The sequence below is a fragment of the Thamnophis elegans genome, chromosome 1, assembly GCF_009769535.1.
Source record: "Thamnophis elegans isolate rThaEle1 chromosome 1, rThaEle1.pri, whole genome shotgun sequence".
Lineage (NCBI taxonomy): Eukaryota > Metazoa > Chordata > Lepidosauria > Squamata > Colubridae > Thamnophis > Thamnophis elegans.
In genome coordinates this window covers 152,587,543-152,605,145 of record NC_045541.1, presented here as the reverse complement: position 1 = coordinate 152,605,145, position 17,603 = coordinate 152,587,543, and the positions used below count along the sequence as shown (strand labels likewise).

At 38.1% G+C, this 17,603-nt stretch overlaps 1 protein-coding gene across 2 annotated transcripts in view; it reads left to right on the top strand.

The window, feature by feature from the left end:
* MTHFD1 (methylenetetrahydrofolate dehydrogenase, cyclohydrolase and formyltetrahydrofolate synthetase 1) overlaps positions 1-12,468 on the top strand; it is a 73,492-nt gene extending 61,024 nt beyond the window's left edge. Inside the window, exons 24-29 of one of the 2 annotated variants that reach the window (XR_004256867.1) lie at positions 868-1,045; positions 4,916-5,023; positions 5,901-6,053; positions 9,448-9,556; positions 11,922-12,114; positions 12,387-12,468. Coding sequence is in view for 1 of the 2 variants with exons in the window: in XM_032235432.1 (XP_032091323.1) it covers positions 868-1,045; positions 4,916-5,023; positions 5,901-6,053; positions 9,448-9,537 (529 nt within the window). In the remaining variant the exon portion in view is untranslated. The remainder of the gene's footprint in view (positions 1-867; positions 1,046-4,915; positions 5,024-5,900; positions 6,054-9,447; positions 9,557-11,921; positions 12,115-12,386) is intronic. The other variant, XM_032235432.1, reaches the window with a different exon arrangement.
* Positions 12,469-17,603: the final 5,135 nt, after the last annotated feature.

The following is a 17,603-nucleotide window of genomic DNA, read 5'->3' as shown; positions in this document are numbered from 1 at the left end:
TAATTAATATAACCACCTGCTTGGTTGGTAGTTCAATGCTAGTAGCAAGGGTTAAAAATACCCAGTACAAAGAAGATGGGATGGGATAGAATAGAATAGAATAGAATAGAATAGAATAGAATAGCATTATTGTCCAACTGTGATTGGAAGCACAAGGAATTTGTCTCTGGTGCACAACTTCTCAGTGTATACACAAATAACAAGTGATATATCATAGATAATGAATAAAAATATTCATAAATATAATAAACTTCAATAAAATAAAATATGTTAATTTGGACCAAATGAATTAGCTAAACCAAATCTGGAAACTATAACAAAAAGACTACAACTACAGTTTATCAAGATGAGGCTCCAATAACAAAATTTTGCAAGTTTATCTGTAGCTTCTTCCCCCCACCTCCTTTTACTAAATTTGAGACTCTTTCTTGTGCTGTCCTTTCCTGCTTAACACATGCTACTTCCGGATCTGTTATTTTTCTTAATGGCTTCTGCTACTTCTCTAGAGAGAAGGACACAATTCCTGTATAGCCACCTCGTCTCTCTTTTTGGCTCCGTGCCTAAAGAAGAACCAGCATCTTTTTAAAGGACAACAGTGACAGACCAACTGAATGTTAATGATGAATCAGCTATGGTTAGCTTTAACCATAATTATCACAATCTCAAAACTAACTGTGGCTGGCAGTAATTTTAGTCCTTGGATTCTACTGAAGTTCAGTAATGCTGAAACTGGAAATATGCTTTGTACAGCACAGGAGGCAGGGCATTTCCAGTATATAATTGTAGTTAGTCAATGAAACATTTGAAAGGTTAAGTACTGGTATATTGGCATTCTAATAGAAAGCCTGGTAATCTTTCCCTTTGCAGATCAGATACAGAGGCAGAACTACAGCTGGTCATCCAGATGGCTAAGGAAGCTGGTGCTTTGGATGCTGTCAAATGCACCCACTGGGCTGATGGGGGTAAAGGAGCTGTGGCATTAGCAGAAGCCGTGCAGAGGGCATCACAGGCCCCAAGCCATTTCCAGTTCTTGTACAATGTGGAGGTAAGGCTTTGTTTTGAATCTTATATATATATTAGGAGAAATGAAATGCTAAGGAAGGAAATGCGAAACTGATAGATGGAAATTATGGCTTGTTTTCTAACTTTGTATAAAAAGGAATGGGTTCCCTATGAGATGGATTGGCTGGCTGATTGTATTAATGCAGAGATGCTAATGCGATTCAGCATTTGAAAGGAAGACAATTTCTTTTACAAATGATTTACAATATGGGGAAAAATGACAATACAGTAATAGAAGAAGATGATTTCTTTTTTTTCTTCCCTGCCTTGGGGCTGGATGTCATTTTAAATGTATCATTTCAAGTAATTAGAGCAGTTGGCAGAAATCAGTGTTTTTGCCTTAAGATTATTCCTGTTCTACAGTATCTATCACTGAAAGATTTGTCCCTTCAGCTGGAGTCAACTTTAGCTCCAAAATCATAATGAAGGGGTAAGGAAAATGTGATAATCCTATTAAAAATAAGATTGTGAATAGCAAAGGAAATTTGAGGCTCACAGCTTAAAAACTGTGAAATATGTTAATAGAGGCTGAAAAAATTTAGCTGGGTAAAAATCTGGGATGAAGACAACTCCCTGGGGAAAAATCCTTTTACTTATCTAGGTTCTACAGTGCCCTGTTTTATTTACTGGGCTCCTCTGGAAGGAAATGCAGTATTTAAATTAATAATTTCAGAAAGTAAAGAATATTGAGCAGAGTATTGGGATTACGACAACAGGACCAGATATGTGGGATTATCACAGCTGGTTACAGAAATATTTGCCTTGGCTTCCATGGGGATAATAGCTGAACCAGACTTATAAATGCAGACAAGTATCCTGGCTCTCTTCAACTAAATCTAATTCAGGTTTCATGGTCTTTGACTCAGCAGCACAATCAAATTATTTTCCAACCTCGTCTGCAGCTGTTCCCAGTGGCCAGAACTTGATTTTTATGTTCAAGAGGAAAATAATATAGTTTTAAAACTTAGTGTCTTGATGATTGATGAGTTGAAAGAATACTTAAACTCACTTGAAATCAAGCTGTTTTAGCTGTCATTAAGTTTCTGTCCACATGTTTTTCTTTCTTACCAGCCCTGAATTTTAGTGTCCTGCACAAATTTGAAACTTTCTTGTCATTCCTGTCAGGTTTCTTGATATTTCCTCTTCTTTTATGGAGGGTTTTGAGAGACTTATTCAATGGAAAAGCATAGAGAAAGAGTTATAATTTTAAAATGCTTTGTCTAATTGTGACTTATAATTGTATGAAGCTACATTTTACATGTATTCATGTGTATGTCACACTGTGCATTTTATTATTCCCCACTCTCTGGGGAAAAAGGCAATCTCAATAAGTATGAAGAATTGCCATCACTTAGTAGTAGTAGAGAAACAGACCCCAAAGGCCCTGGGGATGAGAGATCTTTCCTCCCAGAATCTATGGGTATCTCCCTTTTGTGCTAAGCTATGGTTGGTTTAACTACAGATTGTTGAATAAAGTACACTAAGTCATAACCAGCACACCATGTTACAGCTTTGACTCTTGCTCAGTCAGGAAAGAGAAAGCACATCCATGTGTCATGCTTTCATGGGTTTGTGTGGTAATTGTCACCCTACAATTGTATCCAATTGGGCTACTCATGGTTGATTATCAGCAGTGGTGGAATACGTACCGGGGCGTACTGGTGCCTGCTGGGAGCACTAGGTACTGTTCCAGTATGGTGCTCCTGAGGCCCACCCGCCTGCCTGTGCTCCTTACCTGTATTTGAGCTGTTCGGGGCTTCTGCGCATGGTGCTGGAGTGTCAAGGGCAGTAATTACGCATGCGTGGAGGCACCTATGTGATGCTCCGCTGCGTAGCTGGAGTGTCAAGGGCAGAAATTATGCATGCGTGCACACGTGCTGCATACGTTCATGTGGTGGACGCCCAGCCCCCTTGCACCATACCAGTTGCAATGGGATCCAGAACCCACCACTGGTTATCAGGAATCAATCTAGTCCCCAATACAGCAATGATAGCCTTCTCTGCTACAGTAGCAATACTTTCTCCATGCAAAATATATGGATGCCGAGTCTGATAACAGAGAATATTTGTAGTTCAGAGATGGACTGTGGGGTCCTTAGTATTCTTTGAGCTTAGTTGTTTTCTTTTCTTTCATTATCCAATTAGGTAATATTACCAGTGCTAGAAGGGAGTGAGGTTTCCTCTTTTTGTATATATTAGTGGCTTTCCTTGTTGGTATAGGTGGGAATGTTCTTCATGGTTTCTTGATTAGGCTGTTGTTTAGTGTTAGCTTGTTTGTCTGAGTTGGCATCCTTTGATTGGGATATTGTTCACTTCTTGAGTGTTGGTCTAATATTAATCTTGATGTTAATCTCTGTTTATCAGGCTGTTTATTGCTGTCAAGGAGGTGGTTGGGGGTTTTATTACTGTCTTGGCTTTTTTAATTATTATTTTTTTTGAATGGTATGTAGATGTTTATCTCTATTTGCCTGTTGATGGCTGATTTGTCTGAGTGCCAAACTTCCAGGAAGGGTCACTTCATGTGGCAGTGAAAAAACCAAAGCAAACTGGGGGACTCCGTTATGTGTGCTTCAAACATGTCACTCCTACAACAACTTATGCCCATACAGATAGTCCTCATGTACTACTACAATTGAGCCCAAAATTTATGTTGAGAAATTTGTTAAGTGAGTGGTGAAATTCAATTTTTTTTACTACCGGTTCTGTGGGCGTGGCAGGGGAAGGATACTGCAAAATCTCCATTCCCTCCTCACTCTGGGACCCGTCAGAGGAGGTATTTGCCAGTTCTCTGAACTACTCAAATTTTCTGCTACTGGTTCTCCAGAATCTGTGAGAACCTGCTGAATTTCACCCCTGGTTTTGCCCCATTTTACAACTTTTCTTGCCACATTTGTTAAGTGATTCATTGCATTTGTTAAGTTAGTAACATGGTGGTTACGTGAAACTGGTTTTCCCATTGACTTTGCTTGTCAGAAGGTCAAAAAAGGCAATCACATGACCCTGGGTCACTGCAACCCTCATAATTGTGAGTCAGTTGTCCAGCAGCCAAATGTAAATCACATGACCATGGGGATGCTGAAGTGGTCATAAGTTGAAAAATGGTCATAAGTCACTTTTTTCAATGCTGTTGAAAGTTTGAACAGTCACTAAGTGAACTGCTGTGAGTCGAGGACCATCTGTATAATTCACATATCATGCTAAATCATAGTTGGTGGTGATTGAGTGTGATGCCTGAACCAAGCCATAGCTACTTATTCCCAGTAAGCCATAATGTTGCTTGGTTTTGGTTGAGCATGATATTTCAGCCTAGTGACTGTCTATGTCAATAGCTATTGGGGGGGGGGGGGGAGGTAGTTTCTAATAACTCTGAGAATGGCCATATAAAATCCATATTATTTGTATATGTAGAATACATTCTGCTATAAGGAAGCTTTTGTGCGGTGGCATCAGATCTCTCTTGTAATCCATATTACATTCTCTCTGAAGAAATGCCTAGAAATAGCGATTTCCTTTCTGTGAAACTGGACTGGTATACTCTGCTCCAAGCTAAATGATTTTCCCAAGCCCCTGATTGTGTTGAGATTTTCATATCAATTTAGGAATTTGGGGAAGTGCAAATCCAAACATATCCGGGTAGTAGCAGATTGGAGAATTCTGGCCAAGATTGTCTGCTTCCAAACTTCCTATTTTCCTGTTGCAATTATATTGAAGTACATTTTCTGATGAAAAAAATATGGTTGGTGAAACTGCAGTGATTTTCTATAGTCCAAAGGGTTGCTGTGTCTTAATTCAGTATGTTGTGAGAATGGAAGAAACTCTCCCTGACATGTTTTCTCCTTTTTCGTGTCCCTAGCTGCCAGTTGTAGAGAAGATCAGAATTATTGCACAGAAGATCTATGGAGCAAATGACATTGAACTGCTGCCAGAAGCCCAGTTTAAAATCATTCAATATACCAAACAGGTACACCTACAGGCATCCTATGCCTGGGCTAAATTTAATGCACCTTGTGATTTTTATCTGGATATGCAGGCAGAATTGGGCATAACTACATTTTTTAAGAAGTAAAACTAGCGCAAAAGCCTTTAGAAAACTTTCCTTTTTGAAGAGAAGACTTCTTTCAGCATTTTGACCTGGCTTTAATACAGCACTTCCATGAGATGATAGTCAACATTTCTTGTTACAAAAGTGTAGGAGAGATTTAACAGAGAGATTAACAGTGTTGGGTGGACCTTGTAGGTCATCTAGTCCAACCCCCTGTCTAAGCAGGAGACCCTTCAGCGTTTCTGACAGATGACAGTCCAGATTCTCTTGGTTAATTATGTATTACATATGTCACACAAACAATTTTATATGAATTCATACGGAAGCATTCTTTCTACAGTATGTGCTCTACAAGAATTGTTCTTCTTAATTTCCTGTGGATCCATTTAAAATGCATTTTGCACTTTTCAAATTTGGCAGTTTCAGTGGATCTTTAGTTTACTGGATATCCCAAAGTGTATGAAGGGCCTCATTTCTTGCTTAAAATGACATCTGTGGTGGCATTTTTTCCTGGCTGCCATATATATATATTTGATGCTGGACTGATCTATCTAGAAAATGCTTTATATATTCAGTACCAGGAGCACCCCTATTAATGTTAAAACTAAAGATCCTGTGATTGATAGAAATAGTCTAACAGATGAATCAATTTGTGATGCAAAGGATCTGCTTAAACCAAGAAAGGCTAGAGCCAAATGAATGTGACTTTGTATAATTTGGTAACTTTTTTCTGGCACGCTCTTCAAGTGATGTCCTTTCTTTTGCAATCATTGTCTCTTTTCTGTTTGTCATCTAGGGATTTGGAAACCTGCCCATCTGCATGGCTAAAACCCATTTGTCATTGTCTCATGACCCAGAGCAGAAAGGAGTGCCCACCGGATTCATCTTACCCATAAGAGATATCCGAGCCAGCGTGGGTGCAGGATTCCTTTATCCCTTAGTAGGAACAGTAAGTGTCACAGTTTGGGAGTCTTGAATTAATATAAGTTTGATTCAATTGGGTTAGTACTGGATTATTTGGCTTCAAGCTCCCTCTATTTTTTTTAAAAACTGCATTAAATGATATACAGTTACTCATATATATCAATTATAAATTAATATTTCAGGTCCAATAGGCAGTTTGGTACATGTAGGAACCATGTTGGCCACCTCTGAAATAAATGGCATTCATTTGCTGACTTTTTATTCATTGATTTGTTCTTGGAGTGTGTTCCTTATGATTAAGGAACTCTTTCTTTCCTTCAGCGTGTTTTGTATGATTTTTTAAAATAGTTTTCTACTAAGCACAGTTCTTTATAGCATTTCTGAATCTAGATTAGCTTCTCATGTGTTATGGGGAATATCACTGGCTTAGGGTCAAGAAAAGGCGGAAGGAAAGACCAGAAAAAGAAACACATTTTCTTTCCAAGTTACATTTTTCAGCCCCCAAAAATGTTCTTTGGTATAAATAGAAAAGCACATATTGTAGCAATGTTCAGAGAAGTAAAACATTTTGTCTTGTGTAGGCATCTTCAATTTGAATGACTTGAGTTTTAATTAAACCTTGAGTCTTATATACAAGTCAATCCATAGTACTAGCTGATTTTTAGTCTTCTCTATGAAACCAAATGATAATAAACAAGGCTGAGAATTTAAGAAGCAGATTACTTAACAAAATCATGCTGCTTATGCTAATAAGATAAGCTGGAGCATAGTAGTAGGAAGTCTCATTTGCAGTTAAAGCAGAAATGAGTACCTTACAGGCTATATGTAGTCCTCAGCCATTGTGGTGTCTCTCTGTTTATGGCCTTGAGAGTTTACTGGAATTTATTTCTTTATTTATTTGGTGCCTCTTGTGAGTGTTGACTCCTGAACAAGCCCATGCAGTTTTCTTATCAAGATTTTTTGGAAGGAGTTTGCCATTGCCTGTTTCCTAGGGCTGAGAAAGTGTGACTTGCCCAATGTCACTCAGTGGCTAGGGTGGCTAGGGTAAGACTAGAACTCACAATCTGTCAGTTTCTAGCCTGCTACCTTAACTACTACATCAGACTGACTGTATCTCTTGCTAATATTCAGAGGAGTCTTTTGGGTGAAAAGAATATGTGCACTGGAACAAAGAAAAACTGCTCCCCTTCCATCTGGCCCATGGGGTGCTTAAGTCTGGAAATAGCAAAGCACTAGCCCGCGGTGCCTCTGGCAGCCAAAATAGGCCGTGAGAAGGCCGTGTGTGGTTCCCCCACTCCCTATTTTGGCCAGCAAAGTGCTGTAGGAGAACTGTTGTCCTGTCTCCCCCTTCCCCGGCCCATGGAGGAGAACTACAGTGCTGGTCCAGCTCTCAAAGAAATCCAGTTTGACACCACAGCTATCGAACGTTGTTGATTCCACTTTGGAAGTCTATGGGGGCAGTTAAAGAAAAATGCTAGTGCAGCCAAAAGATATGGAATGAGATTGTAATCTTGCCAAGATCCATAAGGCACAGGTAGTTCTCAACTTAGTCCACAATTGGGACCAGAATTTCCATTGCTAAGCAAGGCAGTTTTTTAGTGAGTCATGCCTGTTTTTATTACCGTTTTTGCCACGGTTGTTAAAATGAATCGCTTAATAGTTGCGGAGTGAATCATGTGGTCGTTAAGCAAACCCAGCTTCCCCCATTGGCTTTGCTTATCAGAAGCTGACTGGAAAAGTTGCAAATGATGATCACATGATACCAAGACACTGCAACCATTGGTTGGTGCAAGCTTGGATTTTGAACATCTGACTATAGGGATGTCATGGCCAATTGCAAATCACTTTTTCAGTGCCGTTGTACCTGAACAGTCACTAAATGAATGCTTTTAAGTCGAGGACCACCTATACAAAGATCTGATGGCTCCTAAAACCGTACTTACAAAACTGCCTCATGTAACAGTCACTAAAATGTCTTTCTTGTACCCAATGGAGAGATTGAAATAAGCATCCCACCTTGGGTTTAAAATTTAAAACTGGACAAGTTTCTAGAAAAAGTAATATAGGGTTAATAGTTACTGGATTTCCTTACTAGTTTAGCTTTTTAAGAGAAAGGGGAAAGAGCAGGGCATATAGTAGAAGGTCTCATGTTGTAAGGAAAAGATTTATGTAGGAAAACACCGTAGTGCTCCTTCTCTAAGAATTGGTCAGACCATTAACATGTTTATATTCTATTCATATGTCCCATATTCAGTGGGTACAAACCATTGTAGCCTTAGCCAATACAGGAATGATAATTTCAAGTTTAATGAAATGTTTGGTTGAGATAGAACAAATGTATTTTGAAAGTAAATGTTTTTTTTCTTGTTGAAAGGATTAAATTAGTCCTTCTTGGTATAGTCTATAAATCCAAAAAAAAGGGGTTATGTGGAGGATTTGTTCCTGCTGCTTCTTTTTATACCTGTTTATTTTACATAAATAAATTGTTAGGTCATTTGTCTGCCTAGTCTGTGAGCATTTTATAGCAACTTTTCACGGATTTATAGCTCTCTAAGTGATACAGGCTGCTGAGGTCTGCAACAGTGATCATCCTAACCTTCTATTAACTATTATATTGGCTGCCTGCAAAAGTACCATTCAGAATTCAAGTGTCAAAATCCTGGCTTTTATGGTCCTGTAAATGGAATTCTGGAAATGATAGGTCTGGATTCTGGTGGAAAGAAAAAACTCAGGGTAGGAATACCACATCCCTAGATTGCATTTACCATATTTATCTTCATAGACAGAGGGCTTCACCAAAAGCCAAAATTACTAAACATAGATTATTTAAAATGAATTCTTATGCTGTGGTAAGAACAAATAGGATAGGTTTTTAAGGTGAAATGAGCAGGAGTAATAGAACTAATCAATTCAGATTTCTCACTTGAAGAACAAATAACCAAGCTCAAATTATCATATTTTGCACCCATTGTGCCATGACTTAGCTCTCTGGAAAAGGCTCTAACACTAGAAAAAGTGGAAAGAAAGAGAAAAGGACAACTAGCTGCGACTTTTCAGAACAAACCCAATAGTAGTTTGACTGATGTACTCAGCCTTACCTGGAAAGTATCTCACTACTTGGTGGATGGTGCTAATAAAACTTACACCTTGGGTGGGGGATGTGCACCAAACCAAATTATGATGTCATGATGAAATAACTGCATAGACATAGATGTGCATTGTGTGTGGATAACATTTTCCAGATGCAGTGAATTCCAGATCAAAGAAGTTGAATTTTTCTGCTGGGCTTCCTTTTCAGAATAAAACAAGGGTTCCAGGGAGCTCAAGATACAAGCCAGGAAGGAAGTGTTTAGATTCTTGGCCCCATGACCAAGTAATTTTGGAATATGTATTTCAGACCAGTTGTTTCTTCATTCCAGATGAGCACAATGCCAGGACTTCCTACCAGGCCTTGTTTCTATGACATTGATCTGGATCCTGTGACTGGACAAGTAAATGGACTATTCTAAGACAAATCAACAACCAAAAGTGAGTATTTGAGAACATCAGTAGATGTTGCTTTACTCTGTGAACCAAGAATTTGCAGACTTTTGAGAGGATTTGGGCTAATAAGGACTTTCACAAAACATCTGCCATGGCTAATCATCAGATAGTCATTTATTAAAAAGCAATCAGTGATCTGTACCACCTTCTCTTTTGGGACAAGTGCAGACAGATGGATGCACAAGCAAAACACAAAGCTGAAGCCACCCCCTCATTTTGTTTCCAAGGATGGTAGTGAGCTTAATGTGGGATCCAGAGGCATTGCTGGACACTACTGTTAAGTTTGAAGTCAATGCTTCGTACCAGGTTCCTTGAGTTTCTCTTCACTAGACTTGCTTTCTAGTCTATAGCAATAGCAATAGCAGTTAGACTTATATACCGTTTCATAGGGCTTTCAGCCCTCTCTAAGGGGTTTTCAGAGTCAGCATATTGCCCCCAACAATACGGGTCCTCATTTTACCCACCTCAGAAGGATGGAAGGCTGAGTCAACCCTGAGCCGGTGAGGTTTGAACAGCCGAACTGCCGAACTAGCAATCAGCTGAAGTAGCCTGCAGTACTGCACTCTAACCACTGCGCCACCACAGCTCATAGTCTGATTATCATTCTTGTTCCCCTCCAGTTTCAGTTTTTTTCTTAATCCTTCTTAAGGCGTAGAGCCCAGAACTGTATTGAGTGCTCGAGGTGAGATGTGCAGAATTAAGCATTCTATAAATTTCATCCTCTTTATATAATTTTATTTTTGTCTTCTAAGATAAATCTTTTATTCAAGTCATTACTACTGAAAAGAAGAGGCCTCAAGGACTGGTTTTTTTTTCTTGGCATCCAACTCTGTCTCCAATCTGATGAGGCTAAACTGGCTGAGTATGAGTTATATTGAACACTGCCTGAATACAAATTTCAAGCTTGCTATGTATATCTATTAAACTATTATGCCATCCAGCCCATATTTAACTATCTTGCTGATCATTAACTCCTTTCTGACAGTCCAGATATACTATGTCTACAGTATTCTTATAATTTTTTAAGGTTAATTAAAAAACAATACATGTCAATATTGCAAAACCTGTCCTTGACAAATCCATGTTTTTATGGTGCTTGCATATCCATTTTTTATGATCTGCTCTAAAATCTTTCTAAATATTGATGTGGCTTGACTGGTTTGTAGTTTACTGCCACTTCTTTTTTTTCTCTTTTTGAACATCGGGCTGACATTTGTTCTCCTCCAGTCATCTGTCACTCCATCAGTTCTCTAAGGTTTCTCAAAAGGTTTCATTCAGACCATGATTTCATTCTTTCCCTGTTCTAGGATGCAGTTTATTTTCCCCTGGAGATCATGTTTCTGTCAGACATGAACATCAGTGCTGCCACTCTATTTTTCTCAGTGGAATACATTTTTGCTAGGGTGGCAGGGTGTGGGGGGAACTGGGGTCAAAGAAGACTGAACCAAAATAAAATTAAAATAGTTCTTCCATTTCTTTGTTATCTCTTAGCTGTTATCTTCCCTGAATAATTTGATATAGTAAATCTTTTCTTTTTATTTAGAATATAGCTAAATACACCTTGTAAAATTACGGTATTCCTTTCATTCTTCACTAATGTCAGGAAATTCTGAGTTTTTAACTTTCATGAAACCAGTTCTGCAGTCTCATATTACCTGCTTTCTATCCTTCCTTCGTGATTTGTTCCCCTTTCTATTTCCTATTGTATTCTTTTTTTTCAGGCCCTCGCTAGTTGTTTTGTGCAGTTGCATTCATTAAAATGATTTGCTATATTTGCAGTTAGTATCCCCTTCTTTAGGAATTTGCACCCACCTGGAGTTCTTTTTCCCATTAGTTTCTGCTGATCTGGAATGCTACTTAACTTGGTTCTGCATTTATTAAAACAGTTTTTTAAGTCCAGGATACATATTTTGTCTCTTCTCAATTTTTGTTTCTTCTAGACTCAAGCATTAAAGCATCAGGGTCACTCTTCCACTATTATGCTTCTTCCTTTTTCTCAGCTAAGGGTTTTTTGCTTGCCAGCATCAAATCAAGACTAGTTCATTCTCCCATGCATTCCTCCAAGTTTTGAAGGAGAAAGTACATCAGGAATTTCTGAAAGGACTATGCTTGCCAAAAATGTGTCTCCAAACATATGCCAGTATAAGTTGAGTTGATAAGTTAGTTCAGCAGCAAAAGTAGTTCAAACAATGTGAAGAATTATTATTTTATGAAGTGGAAAGGAGAATTTATATTGCATTTTGGGCAGTTTGTGGCTTCCTCTTTGAGGGAGGAAGGTCTAAAAAATCATATTACTAAGCTTTGGTGACACCTGTTCAAGAAAAAGCATGTAATTTCCCATTTTTTCCAGTGAGAAAATTACAGAAAAGTCAGTCTTCGTTTAGATCTAATCACACTCAAAAATCACTTTTCAATCTGGCTTCTTTCAACAAAACAATGGGGGGAAAACAATGGAAGTCTCAGCCATATCAACTCAATAGAAATAAAAATATGAGCCTTGGCTATCAAAAGCTCGTCTGTTTCTCCAATATCATGATATATTGGTAAGCTTTTCTTTGATATTCATTGGTGTAAAGATATGAGCTATTGATCAATGTGGATCCTCCAAGTTTTATATTAAGGGAGATGTAAAATAATTTGTGGACAACATGTGGAAATGTTTTCCTTTTTTATTTCCAGATGTTGAATGAATTATGTTATCATTGATTTTTAGAGCATAACAGATGCTATAAAAAAAAGATGGCTCTTTATTTTGTCTGATTCATTAATTATGACTTCCACTTTTGTTACACAAGTAATTTCTTTTCTTTTGCAGATATTGGGGAAACTTATTTTGACAAAAGTTGAGTAAGCTCTCCGTGGTTCCTAGAAGTCTTTGGAAACAATTTAAACTTTTTTAAAAAACACATCTTAATACTGTAATTTTAAACCGTGGTATGCTTTTTAGTTGTGGCAAATGAAAGTCTATATTTTTAACAATGGCACATTTTTAAAGAAGTTCACCTGTATTCCTTATTAAAAAAATATGGCTTTTACCTCGGATTCAACCTGATTAAATAAAATTTAATAATGAATCATACAACTTTTATTAAGTCTATTACATTTACACGTGAGTTAACAACTAAACAAAAACATAGCTGTTACATAGGCATTGCAACAGGCACTACCATGGAATATATACCCATGAATTGCATCTTGCCATGTTAGGATAAAATCTAAAGTTAATCCTCATTTGAATCCATGCACTGAAATAAGCAGAGTTAAGTCCCATCATTTTTAATAGGTTTGACCACATAGATCCAAGACTGGATTTCTCACAAAGAAAGTAAACTACAGGTTTTAAATACATTTTTGTTTAAAAAATATTTTGTTCTGTTTAAAATCTGGTGGGTTAGTGAAAGCACATTTTCTGATCAAAGACTTTAATTTTAAATTCACTAATTAATCACTTATACTTTCCTATTTAGTTTATGCTACATACTAATTTCTATTTTTAAAAGAAATAGTTTAACCAAACCAATTTGACCATTTTAATGCTTAATTTTGGTAGTGTTATATGAGCTATGCAGAGAGGACACCACCTCTCTTTGCTACTTACAAAAATCTCTTGTATATTTCTTCATCCTTCCTGAGATTTTTCCTATTTATTCATTATTTAGATTTGCATAGCCAGCACTTTAAAAGATAGACTCAAGATCTAGAAGGGACTATCCAACAAAATGCAATTCAGTGGTGGGAAAAGTAAGGTTTTACATACTTAGACAAGAAAAACAAATGCCCAGATATAAAATGGGAGGTACCTGGCTCAATAGCAGTAACTGTGAGAGGAAACTAGGATTCAACCACTTAAATAATCAGCAGTGTCCTACAGCTGCCAAAAAAAAAGCCAATGCAGTCCTAGGCTGCATCAATAGGGGGATAGTATCAAGATCATGTGAAGTCTTAGTACCACTTTTATATTGCTTTGGTAAGACCAGACTTGGAATACTGCATCCAGAAGTTGAAGCTCTAGAAAGAGTGCAGAGAAGAGCAACAAAGTTTATTAGGGAGCTGGAAGTTAAAAGTATACGATGAATGGTTATAGGAACTGGGTATGTCTAGTCTAACAAAGAGAAAGATTATAAGTGACATGATAGCAATCTTCCAATATTTGGTGGGTTATCACAGAGAAGAAGGGTCAACCAATTCTCCAAAGCACCTGAGGGCAGGACAAGAAGTAACAGATGGAAGCTTATCAAAGAGAAATCCAACCTAGAATTAAGGAGAAATCTCCTGACAGCGAGAACAATGAATCATTGGAACGGCTTGCCTCCAGAAGCTGTGAGTGTTCCATCACTGGAGGTTTTAAAGAAGGAATTGGACAACCATTGTCTGGAATCGTATAGAGTCTTCTGCTTGAACAGGAAGTTGGACTAGAAGATCTTCAGGGTCCCTTCCTCCCTCTTATTCTGTTAACTTGATCGTTATTATAAGCAATGTACGAAATAACAATAAATCACAATACATAAAACCCAAACCAAAAAGCAGGGGGAACAACATATGGCATAGCTAACACAGAAAGTACACTCCAGGTGTATATATCCTGACTCATCCCAGAATTTAGGGAAATACACAGGTTTTCAAGGATTGTTTAAGGAACTGCAGTATCAGAACAGTTTTAAGTGATATGGGGGATGCTATTCCAAGGGGCAGGCACAGAAGGATATGATCAGACATCAGATGATGGTGCCAAATGGATGGAACCCAAAGCATGTTAACTCTGCTGGATCTTACAAGATAGCAGAAATGATGGGAGAGGGGCAGATTGATACTTTGGATAAAGAAGTCTACACCTAGCCTCTCCACTTACATAGATTCTGATGGTGGGTCTGGAAAATTCTTGCTTATAAGGCCCTCTAGGATTTTTGGCCTTCTACATATGTTCAGGAAGAGGTTTGATCATGTCCAGCCATAATAATAATAATAGCTAACTATGGTGGGAGCTGTAAGCCCACAGAAATAGTTGGCTGGGTATAATACACATTTTGAACCTCTTGCTGACCCTCTTGCTATTTTTGTTCACTTATTATAGACAACTTTGGACAGGTCTGATTTAAAAAACAATCTGATGTCAGTCCAAAAACTTTGCATTTGATGCGGTGTTGGCATTGTTTATGTTTATGGGGAGATGGTAACACTCTCAAAAGACTTAGAAGATGGGGAGATTCCTCCGGATGGTGTTTGAATAGCCCCAAAGAAATTACTCTGACCGAGGCTCCCCAAGAGCATGAAGCAACTTCCTTGTCCCGACAAAAAACCCTTTTATTAATTTACTGTGAATTCTGCTCATTCACATCAGGCAAAGTCTTTCAAAGGAGGATTTATAGTTACAGACCTTATCTGGCTGGGAGAGCTGACAGGTCAATATCTACAGAACTTGGCAAGGAGTCTTAGAGAATCACAACCTGTGAACTAATGGTCTCCTGCAAACTCTACTCCCCTTTCGCTCCTCTTATTTCCTCTGGAAGGGGCCATTCCTCATCTGGCCTTACTCCCAAGTCGACCCCTGTTCTTTAGTTGTTCCCTTCGTCTGGCAACTCTGCACATGCGCACACTGGGAACAAGCTCAGCTTCTCGTCTGCCTCACTGATATCTGACTCTGAAAATAGCTGATAACTGGCATAAGGCTCTGGCCCCCTCTCTCTCCCTCTGTGACACAGAGCCCTTCAGGATTGGCCCATGTTCCTCCCCAATCTCTTCACTGTCCAAATCTGCCAGCTCCACTGGCTGCTGGTGGGCCACAACATAAATTGATTTTATTCTGTTTTTTGCATTTATTTTTCTAAATGAAATACAATAGCAAAATATTCCATAGTACTATGGAGATTCTCAGTCATCCGGGGGTCACGGGTGTCCCAAAAGTGCTTTTTCCAAAGGCAACTGGACTTTCTGGTTTTTTTTTTGAAGACGTTTTGCTTCTCATCCAAGAAGCTTCTTCAGCTATGAATGGATGGTGGGGAATGGAAGGATACTCCTACATAAACCAGTACATCAATGCTGGTTGTCAACAGATTCATTTGCACTATCATAGATCAATATTCTGACTTTGTGTCCATTCTGTGGACACTCCTGAAAGGAGGCCAACCTTTGTTGCCTTAGCTTCAATGAGCAGATTCCTTAAAAGAACAGCAACATTTGGAGTATTGTTCTTCCAAGCTTGTGCAGAATCCTGAAGAAAGTAGGCTTCTTTTAACAAATAGGAGAAGACTGCTAGGCTATGCAAGATCCAAACCAATTCTTCTGAATCATTTTTGAAATATGGATAGCCCTACCCATATGCCCATGTACATACAAATTACTTTCGAATGTGTAAATTAAAAATATATTTGCTGCCAGATTTGTAATTAAGAGAAATAAACTGGTGTCCTTGAAAAGCTCTTGAGCACACTTGTGATTAATGTAGAGGAATTTGGTGAGTTTCATTACTTTTCTGGGCAGAGCTTCCGGGTATTTGAGGGGGGAGGGTGATAAGGGGAGAGATTTTATCTGCAATGCACCACAATGGCTGGATTAAAAGTGAAATCCTTTGTTTTGAAGGAAGTTTTGATGAAAAGGAAGGCAAAAGAGCCAAATATGCCATATTTTGTTGCCTATTTGGATTCATATTTATTGCACCACTCATCCTTTAAAGAGATTGTTAATGATATCTTGCACTCTCTCTTTTTCTAAACCAGGGGTGTCCAAACTTGGGAACTTTAAGACTTGTGGACTTCAACTCCCAGAATTCTAAACTGTTCAAAACTCATTTCTATATAGCTTATAGATATCTCTAACAAGCACCCCAAGGCCTAGGTAGACAGACAAGGCTAAGACCATTTTGCATAATTTGAGTTCTTGGCATCACCAATTTAAAAGTCTAAATAATGCATTATAGAAAAGCATTTTTGAATGGTTTCCCAGAGAATTGTGGCTTGACACAGCAAACAGTAGTGATTAAATAAATACCATTTTAAACCTTAAAATGAGGTTTAAGATAGTTTTATACAGTACTGAACTCAGTACTGAAACGTTCTTCCCTCACTTTTGTCTTTCCATCTTTTGACACAATTTTCTGATAATTTGATCTAGCATCTGATTTTAGGTAAAAAGCTTCCTTTTTTTCTTTGATAGTTTGCAAAGTACTATTTGTTGCATATTATCTCACTTCCCCATGGTGTCTTAAACAGCCATATGGATTAGTAGCCACACAGTTGCTTATTGAATGGCAGCCATATAACTATTTTAAGAAGCAGATCTGTGAATCTTTTTGCAGGCTACGCATTACAGCTGTACATGAATTTGGAGGGCTTGTATCCTAAACAACCCTGGAAGAACCAAGACTGGCTGCAGCTTCATGTTCAGTTTTGCGGCCAAGCTATTTTTTTTTTTTAAATAATAATAATACAAACTAATGCCATGAAAGCAAAGATACAAAAATCCACTGACAATCCAAACTGCCGACTTTGCAACAACAAAGTTGAAACTGTTTCACATTTAATATGTGAATGCAGCAAAATTGCACAAACTGATTACAAATCTAGACATGACCGAGTTGCTAAATTAATCCACTGGTCATTATGTAAAAAATACGACTTACCTGTATCCAAAAAATCATGGGAGCACAAAGTGAAAAAAGTTACCAAAAATGAGAAGGTGAAGATCTTGTGAGACTGTCATTTGGAACACAACACGCCAGATATCATGGTTGTAGAGGGCCAAAATATACAATTTATTGACATCACGGTACCAGGTCAGAGTCAAAGAAGGTTAGAGTAAAAAAAAAAAACTGGAAAAAAATCACAAAATATTGCGACCTGGCCATATGGATGAAACATGTAACAGTGATACCCATTGTCACTGGGACACTTGGTACCATGTCCAATAATTTCATAAGATACATCAACAAATTGCAGCTTCCTGCAATAACACCAGCGGAACTGCAAAAAAACTGTGCTACTCGGAACATTGTATATTTTAAGAAGGTACTTGGTTTATACCTAGGTCACTGGCAGCA